Below are 17282 nucleotides of genomic sequence, written 5' to 3' on the forward strand. Positions count from 1 at the left end.
TAAAATGTGGATTATAATAAGTGTAATAGATATTACAAGAGAAGATGAAGAATTAATTAAAAAAAATCTATTAAAGGTAATAACTGAGTTGTATCAATAAAATTTAAATTAGGTGGAGGATGGTCGGCAAATTACAAAAGAAAAAATATTTTTCTTCTTATAACAAAGATTTTAAAATAATTGGGTTGAAGATTATTTCCAAAACTAAATTTGGTAATATAACATTCACCTATATAAAAAATTACGTATCTTGAAGAAAGTGGCGGAGGGTGGGCCAAAAAATAAAACAGTTTTATGTGAAGGAAGCAAAGAAAAAACTTCAGATTATGTACAAATATGAAATAATTTTATATTGAATAAAGCTGATCAAAGTGTAAATATATAAGATATAATTCTATATAAGTAATTTGTGTATGTTATATTTGTTTTTAAAAAACTACATATAGTTTAAAACGTACCATAATTAGTGCATAACGATGTGCAAATCGTAATTATTAAAATTGCAAATCATTATACACATGACATATGTAACTTTCTTCGACCATTAATCGAAGAAAGTGCTAGAAATTAAGTTAAATATAAATAAATAAATTGTTCTTGGCTAATGATTACTAAACTAAATGATGATTTTTCAATATACAAGTATTACAATTAATACACAATTACAACATAACTGATTATTTTCGAAATATTCAGAATATTTACAAAAACTATTGAGATGAAACTACAAGTTTCTGTATAAATCTTATAAACCATTGTATTATCTAAAGAAACATTATAAAATTAAAAATATAATTAAAATAAAAAAATTAATGAAATGCGAATATTAATACTTGAAATTTAATAAATATTCTATCTCGAATACACAATGTCCCAAAAACACGATTCTTTGAGTCATTCCTAACTTCTTTTACTTTTTCCTAAATGTTTTCCCAACAAATTATCTCTTTAAATTTCCAATAATTCAATAGGAAGAGGAGGTGGGTGGGCCAAAGATTCAATAAAATAAAATCTTTAATTTCCTTTCAATATTTTCCGTAAATTTACAAATACTTTTATTATCCTATGATATCCATACAATATAATACACAATATTATTAAATAAATAATATAAAGATTTATATTAAAACTCTCAATTAAGTGAAATATTAAAATTAATACTTTTTTGTATCTTTTTCAGATTAATTTTCAATATTCAATAAAATTTTATTTTTTTTTTAAATTCATTGTGTTTTTTTTATACTTTAATCACTAACGTCTTACACGATATAAACTAATATAAACCTACTGAAAAAAATGTAATATTTAAACACTTGATTACAATACAACGAATTTCCAGAAATATTGGCTTAAATCATATATGTTATTATAGGCAACACACTTTACACATTTCATATTTTCATCAACTGGTTAACTCTTTCTGTTGTGCTGCAATTCCATTGTATTTACGTAGTTTCCTCCAGGTTAGATCGTAACCCCAAAACGGATGTGCTAGCCCCCCCCCAAGCCCCGGTATTTTCGGTTTCGGGTCATCTACTAACTGGAGGTTACAGTACGAAAATCTTTGGAAATTTCCAGCACAGTATCACCCTCAGTTTTAACTTGATGATAATATTATTAAAATTAATATAAATTAATGAAATTAGTCAAATATTTGATTTGACGATGGGGAAGAAATAATGCCAATAAATTAAGAAAATCCAATCCAAGTTTAATGTTTTGTTTTCGTCAAACGCGTTACTGTATAACATTAAGTTGAAGAGATTAAAATATAGGTATTTCATCACACCTTGTCTACTAAAGAAAAACTATTTAATAGTTAATGTTTCAAACTATGTAAATGCACAGGGTCACACTATGTAATTAACACTAAAAAAACTATAACCTTTTGTTAAAAGAAAAGCTCATTGATGGATTGCATTAAATGGAAACTGTTTAATCTGTATGTATTCCAATCTTTAATGTTCTAGTTAGTTATATCAAATATTTGTTTGTACGATTTCGAAGTTTGGTGCGACGCAAATTTTTTTTTTATTAACGAAAATTTCATTTCTGCAGAAAATGCCGCACTTTTAAACTTTTACTATATCGAATTAAATCAAGGTATATGATTTGCTGCGCATCAAATTGTGTTTACAATTAATATGAACCTATTTCTACTACAATTTTTGTTGTCAAGTTTACTTAACAATTGGTCATTAATCTTCGTTCGCGAATACATACTGATTAACAATTTGTACTAGAAATTGGCGAACAAAAATCAACACCGCTTTAGTGCCTTACTTAGTAATCTTAATCTATTTTCGACTCTACAACGAATCTATAAAGCAACCAACACTTTATCCTCACTTTGTTTACTACATTTACTGACCAGTTTTTCGCAACCAACTTTATCTCTCTCCACATGAAACACACACAAAACGATTTAATTTCGTGAAAGGTTGGGAAACGCTTGTTTGAGGAAATTCATTCTTGTAATGCTGTTCTTTATTATTCCACTGTTTTTGGTTTAATGATTAGGCTCCAATTGAGATCAGATCATTGGATTTAAGTAAAATATTTAATGTGTAATAATTTACGGATAAGTTTTTATAAACAATTATATTGCTTGAATGCAATGACCTGTTTCGTAGATTAACACACAACTTAAGCAATTAACTATTCGGCGGTTTTGTAAATATGAAATATTTCGATAAATGATACGAATATGATGATGCGTTTGTTATATAATGAAACGAATCGAGCAACACGCTACTACTTACGATTGTATAAATAAATATTGTATGAAGATGGAATTTTGGAAGAACGTTGATGTGATATTGAATTATCACGATCTTGTGAAGGGGTTTGTAGTTGCGAAAGAGAAGTAAATAATGTAAACTGCGACAAGTATTTTAAGAGCTTCTATGGATGCTACGATTATATAAATAAATATTGTACGAAGATGGATATTTGAAAAGTTGAATGACATTGATGTGATAGTGAAGTATCACGATTTTTCCAAGGGGTTTATAGTTACGAAATGCGACGAGTATTGTGAGCGCTTTTGTGGATGCTACTATTTTATGAATAAATATTGTATGAAGATAGAATTTTGGAAGGACGTTGATGTGATAATGAATTATCACGATCTTGCGAAGGATTTGTAGTTGTGAAAGAGAGGAGTATTGTGAGCGTTTCTATGGATGCTACGATTATATAAATAAGTATTGTATGAAGATGGATTTCTGATAAGTTGAAGGAAGTTGATGTGATATTGAAGTATCACGATCTTGCGAAGGGTTTTGTAGTTGCGAAAGAGAGGAGTATTGTGAGCGCTTCTGCGGATGCCAAGTATACGCGGTAATGGTGAATTAACTGTTTTGAGATTTATTGGCTTAAGACACAATAGTTGATGGAATTTTGAGCGGAATGTTATGTTTAACAGTAACCGTAGAGGTGTTCGACCATTACTAACTCATCACGCTTTTGTTTTGGCCGTTGTGCGAGGATTAGTTGCGAGGATTTGGATGAGAGCAGAGCCCACTAGGTTTGGAGTGTTTCTTTAGGTGTTTGTTATGTTTATGTTTTGTTTCTTATCTTGGGAGTCTTGATCGAGCTTGAGCTTCTTACTACTTTTGTTTATTTATTATAACCACAATAGACCACACACGGACAACCACTGGCTGTATTCTTGCACAGATCGATCCGGGTGTCTTTAAAGTCGTTGATTGCATATGGAGGATACACAGGAGGAAGGAAAAGAGAAAGCATCGTCCGGAGTTTGCTTTTTGGCTGCCGATTTGATAATGAATTCATGTGAATGATAGAATACTACTACTACACACCCAACCATCACGCATCCATCTGCAATGTTCAGAAGTGCTTTATTTTGTTTTTGTTTTTGGTGTTAACTCTATCTTTATCCTCTACCATATTTATATCTACCTCATAACACCCATCAATGGTAAATGCATTATTGTTGTTGTTGTTCTTGGATCCCACGGTACCAGAGGCGCTTTTACTTAGAGGCAGGATTCTCGATAACTCACCAAGTTGGAAAAATCATTCGATTATTACTGCGTAGCATTTTGTTTTTACTCATTTAATTCATATATAAATACGACCAAATTTGCACGACCTTTAATACTGTATTCTACATGTTGTTTAATTATTTTTAAATTAATTATCCTTTACAATCTTTTTCTCCTCTAATACTATATTGACATTATTACTCGATTCTATTTCTTTCTTTTCTTTATTACTACTCTCGAACCTTTTATTACTCGTTTTTTAACATTATTTCTCTCTCAATTTTTTTCTCCTTAAATATAAATCTCTTTATTGTCGTTTATTTATTATAATGTTCTGCATCCGTTTGATTTCTCGTTCTTATTTTATTCTACTATGTTTACGTAATACGTTGTGCATCGAGATGTTCACTTCAAGCTCTGAACATTATTTTGCAGCAAAGTAGACGAAGGTCGTAGATAGAACATCTCCATGCACCGAAAATGACGCTTGGACCTGCTGTTAACTAACTCATAATGCGCTGATGCTAAAGGAATTAGAGATGGAGGAGAATCGGAACCGGAAACAGTAACTTGCATGTTTATGTGTGTGCGTTCTTAGATATATTTTTTGTTTGTTTTACTACCGAGATTCGAATAAATGAGCAAGAGGAACGAAGAATTAAGGATCAACTGAATGGGACGAAGATGGATTTCGATGAAGGATTTTGATGTTTTCGTTTTGTGAAGATACTTAAGTTAATCAGTGTTCTATAATGACAATTAAAGTAAAGTGCGTTTCGATGATCGTCATTAGTTTGCTCGGATTTAATTAATACACTTAGGCTCCGCACTTTATCTATTGCATTTTCTGTACTTTTTTTCGTGTATTTATTGTCCACTAAAGCTTCAGCTTATTTCTCGTAGACGACCTCTTCTCTAATTAATTCATTAATTAACAACGACCGCTACTCAAGAAACAACTTTTCCTACAATCACAACAACAACAATCCAAGAAGCACCGACAATGAAGAAAAAAATGTAGAAGAAACAAATGTATATTAATTAAATAAAATTGAGATCATCGATTGGAGAAATGTAAATAAATATTTATAATTATGAATAGGAAAATCTGCACGGATGTCTCCAAGCGGAGATTTGAAGGATTTTACAGCTTTTAAGAAGATGATAAAATTGAATACGGAGAAGATTTTTGAATTATCACTGTTGTCCACTGCGAAGAATAGGAAATCCGCTCTTCATGAACGTCATTCGATAAGTCGAGAAGAAAATAAACCGCATTAACACAACAAAAACCATGACTTCGGTCTTTTGCGATTTGGTCGAAAGTACCAATAAAAATGGTTATAAATTTGAATTGTATTTAAGAAAACAATTTATGCAGCATCAATTGATTAAGAAAAGAAACGAACAAAAAGTTATGAAACTTAAAATATAAAGAAATCTCAATGACAAATAAAATGCGAAATTTCGCAACTGTCTTGACTTAAGCGATGAAATTTATGTATATTATGATACAATTTTAATAGTAAATACATGCACATACCTTCGCAATTCTCGTAAAAAAAAATACAGAAAAACCAATAAATCTATATAGATCGTGAAATGTTATTTCTATTAATATCACCAACAAACAAAAAGAAGAAATTGTAGTATGTATAAGACATAAGCTACATTTGTGGAAATCGTTAAGAATTACAGATTCTTGTTAAAATTTCAATAAATGATACAATTTTAATGGTAAATACATGCACTTACATTCGCAAAACATTATCGAAAAATAAATATGGTAAATCCAATGATCATTAAATGACATTTGTGGAAATTAAACAATAAATATGTATAAAAGACTAAATAAATGTTGGAAAACTATTGAATAATCAATATTATATAAAAAGATGATTACCATATTTCATTATGTAATCTTTACAAAATATGATGAATCGATATATTATTTTTTCAAATACTAATTTATTGCAATCAGATGTGTACTAAATATACACCATTTAAAGTTACTTGAAATATGAATCTGGATTACTTCAGTCCAATAATCTACAGAATATCAACAGATAAACGAAAATCAAACAACAATTATAGAAAACTCATCACGACTTAAGATATAACAATATTACATAAATAAATCACATGCTAAGAAAAAAAACATAATACGTTATTGAAAAAAAAAAACAAGAACATTTAAATTGCTACACTTGTCTCCTGTTACACAAAAGATTACTTAAAATCTTGCAACTTTATACACTTAAAATACAGTATGAGACAATCGATTGCAACAATTATTGTAAGCTTATGGCTGTGGCTTTTTCTAAAATCAATATTTCAATTATCAAAAATACTATATATTACACACAAAAAAAGGAAGCGGAGGTGGGTGGGCAAAGCGACCTTATTTCTTAATATTCCAAATTGTATGTCAAAAAGACTTAGTCAAATTCTTTTAAATTGATTTTTTTTTTCAGGAAATATCGCAAAAAATATATTAAGATAAGTTGATAAATTAATTAAATAAACCATAAAATTAAGAAAAAAAGACATTAAATTCAATGGAAATGAATAAACACTGCACGTAAAACAACAGTTATTTAAAACTAATTACGACTTTTACATTCTAGAATTCATTTGTTTCTATTATAATACGCTTTTAAGTTGATTACATGAATTTACAAAACTGTAAACACTTCAACTTCAGAGATTCTCTAAAAATCAATCACTTAGTCTTATCGATTAAACTAAATAATGCTTGATAATAAGTCAATCAAAGTGAAATCATGTAATTTGAGAATGTTTGCTTCAACTTAATCAAATGCAACGACTGCTTTCATTTTTAATTCTTAAGTTTTACCACGAGATTAGTTTGCAAAGCAAATTTAAAAGAAAACAAAGCGGATATCACGTATTTACTGGCAGTAAGTAGAGATTCCAAATTACATATTTTATTACATATTTATTTATTATTATGATTTGTTCCGCTAATTTGTTTAACGCTTAGAACTAACACTTGTCGTCACTAGTTATTGTTATTTTTTCGTTCTGACTTGATGATGAATATTAATAATGCTTGGTTTTGGACGATTTTTGAAAACTAGTTCTCTTTTTTTTTGTTTCATAATTTGGATTTAGAATACATGCAACCAATGTTAAAGTTAAGTGGCCATGTTTTTTCTTTGCACTGAATCAATTAAATCTCTCAAATTAATTTTTTTTATTTACTTATTATTTTCTACCATTTCCATTTTTTCCACCCTTCTAGCGATTCTTTGCAATACGTTGAATATATTCTTAATATGTTACATGTATTGCGGAGAACTGAACTCTAAATTGAGAATGTCAACAACAAAAAAACAACATTTTTCAGACATAAATTTCATGTATAATCGGGACACTTCGATTCGATTATAAATGAAATTAGTCTGTTCTTTTCAGCCAACTAACAAATCTAATTTTATTTCAGCCTACTATTTATATGTTTTAAACATTTTTTTGTAATTTAAGCGTCTATTTTATTACTAATGTAATCGCAAATGCAATCTACAAAAATGTGATGTTGTAATTTAAACTAATTCATTATTTATATACTACAATACTACTACTATAACTCTCTACTTCTTCAAGATGTGAATTTGTAACCATAAAATGTATCTCATTGTAACCTATAACATGTATCTCTTTCACTGCTGCACTGGATTTGTTTGGTGAGGTTTTCATTTCATTTCATTTCTAAATTTCGCGAGCTCCCTTAATTGGATGATGTGTTCGATTCTCTGCGCACATCATTCAATTATCGGTAAGCGCAAGAAGAAAAAAGGAAGTGGAGGAGGGTGGGCAAAGTGACAAGCAATTCTATATTGCATTCACTTCTTCCTTTTATTTATATGTTTATTTTGAGATCGTTTTACTGTTATTATTTGATTATTTGATCTTTATTGATAATTGTTGTAAACGTACTAAATAATCTGTACATATTTATTATAGGCAGTAACCATTTTAGGTGTAATTTGAGGAAATTCTATGCTTCTGGGATAATTTTCAACTGAAGGAAGGAAAATGAGGCAAAAGTGGAAACCAAAAAAAGAAATGAAAACAGAAAATTGTAACCTTGTTTACAATTTACAACAAATAATAATAAATTACTCTTAGTTCTTTTTAACAACATTGCAGTGTAATTATTTACCTTTCTTAATCCTAAACCCTAAGACAATATTTATAGTTTTTAATATAATAATACAAAAAGAAATATATTGATTAGAAATACAAATTGAAATTAAAATCTGAAGAAATTAGAATTATTAAAATTAAACAAATACAAGAAATCATTTATATCAAAACATCTATATATTTAATTTAAATTAAGGTGAATTTATATTAAATATTTAATTAAATATTAGATAATTTCATATACATAAGTGTATATGAAATAGTCTATATTATTTATTTTCATTTTTTTTTATAAGAATTGAAGTATGGAAATAAGAAATATGATAATTTCAAGTTAATGAACTGGTGAAGAAATTCTCCAGAGAGAAGAGTTATTAAAAATGGAAGTTAATGCTGCTAAATTTAAAAATAGATGTTATTGATGTTCGATTGTGAGGAACTCAAGTTTGATTTGAATTTTATTAAAATTAACTAAATCATTAAGGAAACGTTAATAATGATGCTTGTATCATGGACTTTAATAATTAATATATGAGTAATGTTTTGCATATGTATTTTAATGAATTCAAACATAATCTTGTTCGTTTTTTGTATTTTATCATTGTTGGAATATTTGAAATTTCATTGAATGTTAGGAAACAAATGTAAGAACTCACCTCATCGCAAGTTGTGGAGCATGCAGTCAGGATAGAAATGCTGAACAGCACCATGTAGACGCTCATGTAGCTGTTCCTCAGGAACAAAATAGCAGCACCATCATCCTGTTCTTCCTCGGTGCCAAAGAACACTCGAAAATCTCCGAAGACCGCGAAAAGTGTTCCCAAGAAGACAAGAGTAAAGTAACCAAGCAACTGAATAGTATAACAAGAATTCAAAGCCTCCGCAGCATCGCAAAGCCTGTCATGGCAAGTCGCGATTATTCGATACTTATCCCCAACTGTCACGATCGTCTTCTCGTTGTTGTAATTACGAAAAGCTCTGTTCGATAAAACTGAATTTATGCATTCGAACCTCTTTCGTAACAGTTGCAACCCCCCTATTAAAGGCCCCAACGTGGCCAGGACCACCGAAACGAACAGGAAATGCACCAAAGCCAGAACCAGCTCTTCTGTAACCAACGCTATTCCCAAAATCGCAAGGCAAAGCCCGAAACCAATAACATTCAGAGCGATCAGATACTTCTTGGATGCCTCATCGCTGAACTGGCTGATCTTTAACAGTTCCCTGTCCGCTTCGAAGATCAATTTGAAGAAGCTGATTAGTTTATTTGCTCTGAAATAACCCATAGCAATGAACATGATGCCGAGCAGAAAGTACAGATAGCGATTAACGATTTCGCGGAATATTGATACGTTCGGCGCTTTGGTGTGGTCCACCGTTTTTTCAGCGCTGAAAGAATAAATCGAGAGGCCTACGAAAACTAAAAGTAGAACGGCGTTGTGTATAACATGCAGACGTTTCCTCTGCAAAGACAAGGATATTGTACAGACTCCGACTATTTGCGAGAACATCAGCAGAAACTTAATTATTATTCTATTAGAAGCCAAGTTCTTTGCATTTCGTCGACTCAGCGCCGCCTCGCGATTAGGGAATTCTAAAAACGATTGTTGTTAAAAAAAAATGCAGATTTATCAATGTATATTTACCTGACGGTAGAATAAATTGCATTTTTGCTTCTCAAACGCGTCTGCACAATGTCCAAAACGCAACTGAAGCGATTATTGCACGAACGTATTAATAATTAAACGTATGTTTGTTTCATTATCGCTTTCCACTTTATGGACTGTTCAGTATGTACACACGCAAAATAGATCCCATTATGATTTTGAAAGTTCTCTCAAGAGAGAGACCTATATTTTACGGACACGAGTATAGTACTAATGATGTGTTATTTGTTTCGAAACGGCAATCAGATCATTATATTTTTTTATGTAAAAAAAATAGTTATTCATTATGATTTATAAATGATAATGCAGACACCTAATTTGATCATAATCACACGCAATAACTAATATATATGTATTTAATTATTTACAATAAAAACCCGTATTTATATATAATAAGTTATTTGCGAATTAACAATTATGTCTTGTGGCTTTTAATAAACATTCAATTATTGAAATGCTTAGAAACTTTGATGTTAAATTTATTTTAAAATTTATATAATACTTATTAATTATTATTATTAAACATCATTATTGATCCAATGATTTCAGCCCTATTACTCATTTATTATTACTATTCACTGAATACGTAACTATTTTGACAAGTTTCAATATCTTCAGAATATGCGTACAGGAACTTGTAGAAGTACTAGTACTTGGTAACAGTTAAATAACTTTTTTTCTTTCCTCTTGCTTCTTCACTCTTGAAAGAGCCTCTACCATTTAGCTACATTCTGTCGACGCATTACGCCAGTCGCGATCTGAATAATGTTGAATAACGTGCCAAGTACTTCTAATTTAAATGTGCATGAATTTTAAAACTTATATTTTTCTGTGGCGCCATCTGGTTGCGAACAGATGAAGGTGTAGTTTGACTATGTACCGTTCCATAGTTACGGGCGCTGACAGCGTAAACAAAAAAGCGAAGCTTAGGTCGGCGTGGGTTTACCGCAACGACGCCATTATTGTGCCGCTTCTGAAACGAACAACAAGTTGCAAGTTGGTTGCGATCCTACAGGTGAGACTAATCTGTAATATTATCAAGCGTAAGTAAAACTGCACAAGTATCTATTCAAAATTATAAAGGCACGGCCGTTTGCGAGCTTAATGCCAGTTGCTTGGAATCGATTTAATATTCATAGCCTAGTGAGGGCAAATGAAGTTGTTGGGCACCGAAATCATAGTTTTTATTCTGTAATATAAATGTATATGCATCTACGATTCTTCATATCATCGAGATCTTCAAGATTCGTCGAACTTCGAGACGCCGCATCGAAAAAACAATTGGTTTTCTGCAGAAATAGAAGTCCAAATTTACCGACCCTGGGCTTCTATCTCTGGTGAATTCCTTAATGTTTTGTGGTGTTCTCATCAGAAATTTTGAGGACATCCAAAACCCACACCTGTTCTGCAGGATTAAAAGCTTATTCGTGAATAACGGCAAAGGTTTTTAGTTCTGGTGAATCTGGAAATTTTTATTTCCACCATTTTGGCTGCAGTGCCTGAAACATGGTAATGCAGTCTAAGCCTATGATCTAGTAAATTCCATAATGTTTTGATGTTCTCACCAGAAATTGTGAGGACAGCAAACATTCAAAATCTGTTCTGCAGGATTAAAAGCTTATTCGTGAATAACGTAAAAGGTTTTTAGTCCTGGTGAATTTGGAAATTTTATTTCCATCGTTTTTGCTGCAGTGCAATGCAGCTGAAACACACATCTTGTTCTGCAGGAGTAAAAGTCCATACGTGAAAAACGATCAAAGTGGGCTTTTACCCCTGATGAATCTATCTTGCTGGTTTTATTACGAGTATTAGAATCAGCCCATCTAAACATTCTGCAGCAATAAAATTGCTTCGACCTATGTTGCAGTAATTTTATTGGTGATGAATTAAAACAAACACAGCTTAGTGATCATCTCAGGTGTTTTCCATCAAAAGTGGTTAGCTCTGGATTGGTACACTCAATTCTGCACAATTAAAAGTCTGTATTAATCCTAAAATGGATTTTTAGTTGTGATGAATATCTTATTTTTGGCCGTTGAATCGGACCGCACACCCGGGAATCAAAAAGAAACATCCACCAATAAATCTGCAGGAAGAAAAGTCTTGATTCTCGAAAGAGATCTGGAATTTTATTTCTGGTGATTGCTATTGGAAAAATACCTGACCTAACAGCATACCCCAACTCTTTCCAATCTATTGAAAATTAGTTTTAAGTTTAGTTTGTAAGGTTTCGCTAACTTGCCTATCAACTTTATTTTACTTCATGCTTTTGTGGATGTTGAATAATTCTATGCATTTTTTACAGAAGGTATAAATTGGTAAGCGTCTGTGTCTTTTATTATAAGCTTGATAATGTTTGGATTTGGTTTCTTGTTCAGTTACAGAAGTGCACAATAATCACATTTTATTTAAATTCATTTTTATTTTAAAATCTTGTGCAGTTAAAAAAGGAAGTGGAGGTGGGTGGGTTAAAGCTTCACACATTTGTGTTGAAACTTTCTTCCTTAGTCAATTTCATTACAATATTCTATTTTCAAATAATTAAACTATTTTTTTAAACTATATAACTCGTTTGTATTTAATCATTATAATCCAGATATACTATTAAAATATACTACAAATAATTAATAAATATTTTGAATAAACTACTTTTTTTAACATATATAACTCGTTTGTGTTTAATCCTTCCTATAGTATTACAAAGTTTTGCAATAGCATTCATATCTACAATTTTATTTTCTTAGTATTAAGCATATTCTTAAATTGCATTGGCTAGACTTTTTCTTAAAAATAAACTAAAGGTAAGTAAAGTTTGTTGGTTCTTCTTAAAAAAAAGCATGGTCTATTGAATAATAGTATTTTCTGGTTGTCTGTTGGCTATATCCAATTGCAAGAGGATGAAGAGATATGCTGTTGCAGATGCTACAGCCTAGAATAATCATTTCAATAGAAAATAATGAAGACCATTAATAATTCATACCGAATAAAATAATGTTAAATCCAGATTGAAGAAACCGAAAGCGCAAATTTTGAAGTCCCAATGGATAATCTGCTTGCTGAAGATAGTGATCTGCAGGAAAATAAGTTCTTTTTAGTTTACAGGATGTAAACTTCATTGACTAACATACTTGTGCTGAAATGTTCTGGTTACGTGAACGATCAATTTTGTAAATGAAATTCTTCGCACTATTCGCCTGAAATTTATGGTAAATGTAGTTGCAGTTGTGTTAATAGTAAACTTATTTACTTCATTTGTTAAAGATGTGCAGACAAAGGTCACCGCAAAGAGTTGCAATAGCTTGAAGAGAGTCCACGCTGCGGTGGTTGCAGTATTGTAAACATTCTTGTCCGGTTCCTCTAGAGAAATTCTTACGAAACCATCGAAACAGTAATATGCGTGCGTTGTGAAGCTGACAAAGGTGTTTCCGATGATGATGAGGATCTGCAGTGCGAACGTTTCGTTGATCATGCGACTAGAGATGCAGAGATCTTCGTGCATTCTTCTCAGAGTGATTAATCTGTTAACACCTTTCCCACCAATCAAAACCACGTTGCTCAGGCACTCAAGTTCGTGGTTAATAATCGAGAACCTCTGACGCAGCAGCAGCAGATAGATTATGAATTGGCATTCGACGAAACCGTTTACCAGTAATGGTAGATAGCACATCAGCAAGCACATATCGGAAAGCGTGAAGATCTGCCGCAGGAACATGCTGCAGTTCATGTACTCCAGCCCAATGAAGAGCAATTGAATGCAATACACGTAAACTACAACAAGAGGTATTATACAAATATAATTTCACTCTTTAATTACTTACCAGCAATGTAATTTCGGCTAGTCTTGTATTCGATACTAATGCGATTGTGTGCGAATTCGGCATCGATATCATCTATTTTCGAAACTGCTTCGATCAAAGTATTCTGTCTTAAACCATTCAAAACAACAGCCAGTATCATCACGATTACCGCTCCATAAAGCTGGTAAGCGTCGATGGCATTGGTGATCTTATTGGTCTCTTGGTAACTTATTCTATTACGTTCTTCGACAGCGAACACGTAATAAGCTGTTAAAATACAAAAACATTAATTCTTGTTTAATTGTTCTAGCAAAAATCATACCTGTGAAGAGCATAATGGAAACTAAACTGTAGCAACTACCAAGGATGGAAACTGAATATTTCCTTTTCTTCAGGTGATCCATGATCATGCTGTGTGGACTGATTGCAAACGGTTTCGTCGCCAAATGCAGAGGGAAGAGAACGTCGTAAATGTCGTCGCATCTCGTAACGCGTTTCCAAAGCTCCTTCAAAACCAACATGATACTCGATAACATCGCGCTCTTGATGACTTATACACAGATCACTCAGCCTAATGATTATTACGAGACGCTGTGGTCATTACGTGGATTTAACTGTTTCCAATCAGAACTTGCACTAAGTGATATCAATCTATCCCCAAGCGGTTAATTTTCTTTATTTGCTTCAAATCGTTTTTCATTTTACTTTAAAGACTACGAACTGCTCGCTATTTATTATTCAGCGCACTAATACAAATTGCAAAGTGTAATTAAGTTTTTATTTTTTCTAATCAAATTTAATGCTGTATGTTTACAGTCATGTCATATTGTATTAGGAAGGTCAACAAGGAAATGACCGAAGTAATAATCTGCAATGAGGATAATAAGATGTATTTATTTAAAGTGAGTGCGTTTCTTACTTCGAATATTAAGTTGTGATCTAAGGGAAAGAAACCCAAAGCGGTGAACTTCATCTTTTGATGGAGGAATTGAATGGACAGCGCGTGTACCTGAAAATTCTCAAATTTGATTAACAAGAAATAACTATATGAATACGAGTACTTCTCGCGCTAGATCATCATCATGAGGTGTGCGGTTTCTCATCTCGTGTAGCAGTACCGGTGTATAATTGGCCTGAAATGATGTTATTGCATTAACATATTCAATTCGAATTTATCGCAACTAACCACGTTAGCAGTTCTACTGCAGAACTTCACGAGCAACCCAATTTCCAGCATCTCGTCCAGAATCCAAAACAATGGAGCTCCAATCATGTAAAAGTGTTCCTTGCAGTTACTTGTCGTGCACATTCTGTAAAGAAAGTAGTTCTGGAAGATAACATTTGCTGCTGAAACGCCGACGGCCATCACCATTTGCAGACCGAAGATGTGTATCAAAATGCTGCAGCAGTTGCACAGCTTGAAGTGCAACAAGCTGAGAGCCTTCATGTCTCCACCAGCAGCTATACTCTCATTCAACCTGCTCAGCCTCACGTATAGAGCTTCAACGAAAATAATGAACAGATACTTCAGTTGACTCTTCATGAAGCTCGCAGCGAACACGGCATACTGCTGAATGAAATCCACGCTGACGTTCTGCAGCGTGAATGCCGATCTAATGAGCACGGAGCACGTAAGCCAACCAACAGCGACGCGATTTTTCATCAGAGCAGTCTTGTAATCCATTTTAATATTATACATTCCAAAATGCATGTCAATTTCGGCGAAGCGCTCAATCATATTGAGTAAAGGCTTTCTCATCACATACGCCATAATCACGGTGATGATTTGCGAAGTTAAGATCATGACGCTGATCACAAATAAGAAACCTTTGGGTATTTCTTTATAGTTATGCTCATCGGATATGAGTGCGAAAATCGTGTACGAAGATAGGAATAAGTAGGTGAGCAGGAAGAAGCCGAAGTAAAGGAAGTCGTGACTGGAGGTAATCCTAATTTGATTCTTCGTTCGTACAACTCTCACAGGCAACAAGCCGAGAGCGCGAGAGATGTAATAAGTTGGTCCTACGGAGTAATACAGGAGATTCAAGTATTTATCGCGTGAAGTCATCGCTGTTTTTGGTATTCGATCGGAAAAATCAAGCTTTAAATATCGCTTCTGACGTGTTGATTAATGCGAAGAGCGCAATTAAAACTTAATTATAAAATGTGTAGTAGAGTATGATAGCGTTTCAATACGAATCGATTGACTTTATCTAAATTGTTTTTGATTAGGATAAAAGCTTCGGCATGGTGGTTTGATTGATTAGGTTGCATTCGATAAAATGTTACCGACGAAGGATCAACTCGAGGCTAAATTGTATGGATCTTTGAAACCGATCACCGAGATGAGCGCTGTGATCGGATTGTTACCCAAAAAGACGTTGCAACTGAAGAAGCCCAAATATTGGAAATTGTATGATTACGTTTACGTAATCGGTTATACAGGACTGTACCTCTTCTTTACCGTGTACACCTTATATTACCTGTACATAAACGAGATGACCCAGGATATTATACCTAAAGAGATTCTGGTGTACGCGTCTTCAATCGCTCTAATGCAAACCATGATCTTCCCCTGCGTGGGTTTCAGATTTCGACACATGATTACAAGAACAATACGACAAATGGTCGACATAGATTACGCTCTCAGGATGATGGAAATAAGCATTGATTATGGAAAGAATTATCGTGACAACATCATCATCTTGTGCTCTATTGCCATCTCCATCATACTGAGGGCGATTTTCAGCGCTAACACCATCAAGTTGGACGTGATCCAGCAGGTCACTCTGGTCGTTGCCGTATATATGATGAGTTTGGTCAAGTTCCAATACGTGGCGCCTGTGAATTGCGTGTTGGACAGATTCCGAGCAATCAATCGAAAATTGAAGACTAGATGCACCGGTTATGAAATGAACAAGCTGTGTAAGCTACATTTTCGCTTATGCCATTGTCTTCGACTTCTGAATACCGCTTTCGGCTGTCAGATCTTCATCTCTGTTTCGTGCTCCTTCATACGATTTCTTTTCCAACTGTATTTCTTGTACAATTTATTAACGAAGCGACAAGATACAACTAGCGCCTTCAAATTTGGTACACCCATATTCTATATAATCACAGAAATCGTCGAGATCTACATGCTAGTCAATGTTTGCGCCAAGACCAAACGAACTGTAATTATTTTACACTTTGAAATTATTTCTTTTCTTAAAACTTTAGCTTTTTAGGCAGAGAAAACTCCTATCATCATACACGCTCTTCGGGCAAAATTTGAATTCACGCAGGACGAAGATGCAAATGTAAGTTTACAAAATTATTCAGAATTAATTTTACAATCATTTGTTTAAGATATACACTCATTCTTTAGAAATGCTGCATCAACTCGTCGAATTCGCTCCACTTGGTATCTTTCATTTAGATTATTATTTGATATACCAGGTAATATATATATTATTTTTTATATAATATTAATTTTGAATGACCTCTTTGCAGATGGTGATGGCTGCGTCGGCTTACGCTATAGTTTATATACAATATGATATTTCAAGATAATAAGTATTAGTTGAGTAGTTAAGAAAAATAGATTTTATAATGTAAACTAAATAAAAATATAGACTTGAGGTGAATTAAAGTAT

General features: G+C 32.5%; 4 protein-coding genes across 5 annotated transcripts; 1 reads left to right on the plus strand and 3 right to left on the minus strand.

Annotated features, from left to right (window-relative positions):
• Positions 1-7129: 7129 nt before the first annotated feature.
• On the minus strand, positions 7130-10225 carry LOC108568648. The gene is made up of 2 exons (XM_017929856.1): positions 8958-10225; positions 7130-7673 (listed from the first exon to the last, which is right to left on the minus strand). Exons 1-2 carry the CDS (start codon positions 9692-9694, stop codon positions 7628-7630), a joined length of 783 nt encoding a protein of 260 aa, XP_017785345.1. The 5' UTR covers positions 9695-10225; the 3' UTR covers positions 7130-7627.
• Positions 10226-12625: 2400 nt separating this feature from the next.
• On the minus strand, positions 12626-14200 carry LOC108568649 (putative gustatory receptor 28b). Its single transcript, XM_017929857.1, has 6 exons — positions 13970-14200; positions 13669-13914; positions 13098-13618; positions 12979-13044; positions 12831-12920; positions 12626-12779 (listed from the first exon to the last, which is right to left on the minus strand). Exons 1-6 carry the CDS (start codon positions 14181-14183, stop codon positions 12693-12695), a joined length of 1224 nt encoding a protein of 407 aa, XP_017785346.1. The 5' UTR covers positions 14184-14200; the 3' UTR covers positions 12626-12692.
• A 474-nt stretch (positions 14201-14674) lies between these two features.
• On the minus strand, positions 14675-15720 carry LOC108568652. The gene is made up of 2 exons (XM_017929860.1): positions 14834-15720; positions 14675-14780 (listed from the first exon to the last, which is right to left on the minus strand). The coding sequence occupies exons 1-2, from the start codon at positions 15713-15715 to the stop codon at positions 14691-14693; spliced, it is 972 nt and encodes a 323-aa protein (XP_017785349.1). The 5' UTR covers positions 15716-15720; the 3' UTR covers positions 14675-14690.
• Positions 15721-15800: 80 nt separating this feature from the next.
• On the plus strand, positions 15801-17263 carry LOC108568651 (putative gustatory receptor 28b). 2 transcript variants are annotated; one of them, XM_017929858.1, is made up of 4 exons: positions 15801-16820; positions 16875-16946; positions 16996-17085; positions 17140-17263. In XM_017929858.1, the coding sequence occupies exons 1-4, from the start codon at positions 15930-15932 to the stop codon at positions 17197-17199; spliced, it is 1113 nt and encodes a 370-aa protein (XP_017785347.1). In that variant the 5' UTR covers positions 15801-15929; the 3' UTR covers positions 17200-17263. The 2 variants fall into 2 exon arrangements, with proteins under 2 accessions (XP_017785347.1, XP_017785348.1); XM_017929859.1 differs by having other exon boundaries at positions 15802-16820; positions 17015-17085; positions 17140-17217.
• Positions 17264-17282: the final 19 nt, after the last annotated feature.

The sequence above is a fragment of the Nicrophorus vespilloides genome, unplaced genomic scaffold (assembly GCF_001412225.1).
Source record: "Nicrophorus vespilloides isolate i.1.1-1 unplaced genomic scaffold, Nicve_v1.0, whole genome shotgun sequence".
In the NCBI taxonomy this organism is placed as follows: Eukaryota; Metazoa; Arthropoda; class Insecta; order Coleoptera; family Silphidae; genus Nicrophorus; species Nicrophorus vespilloides.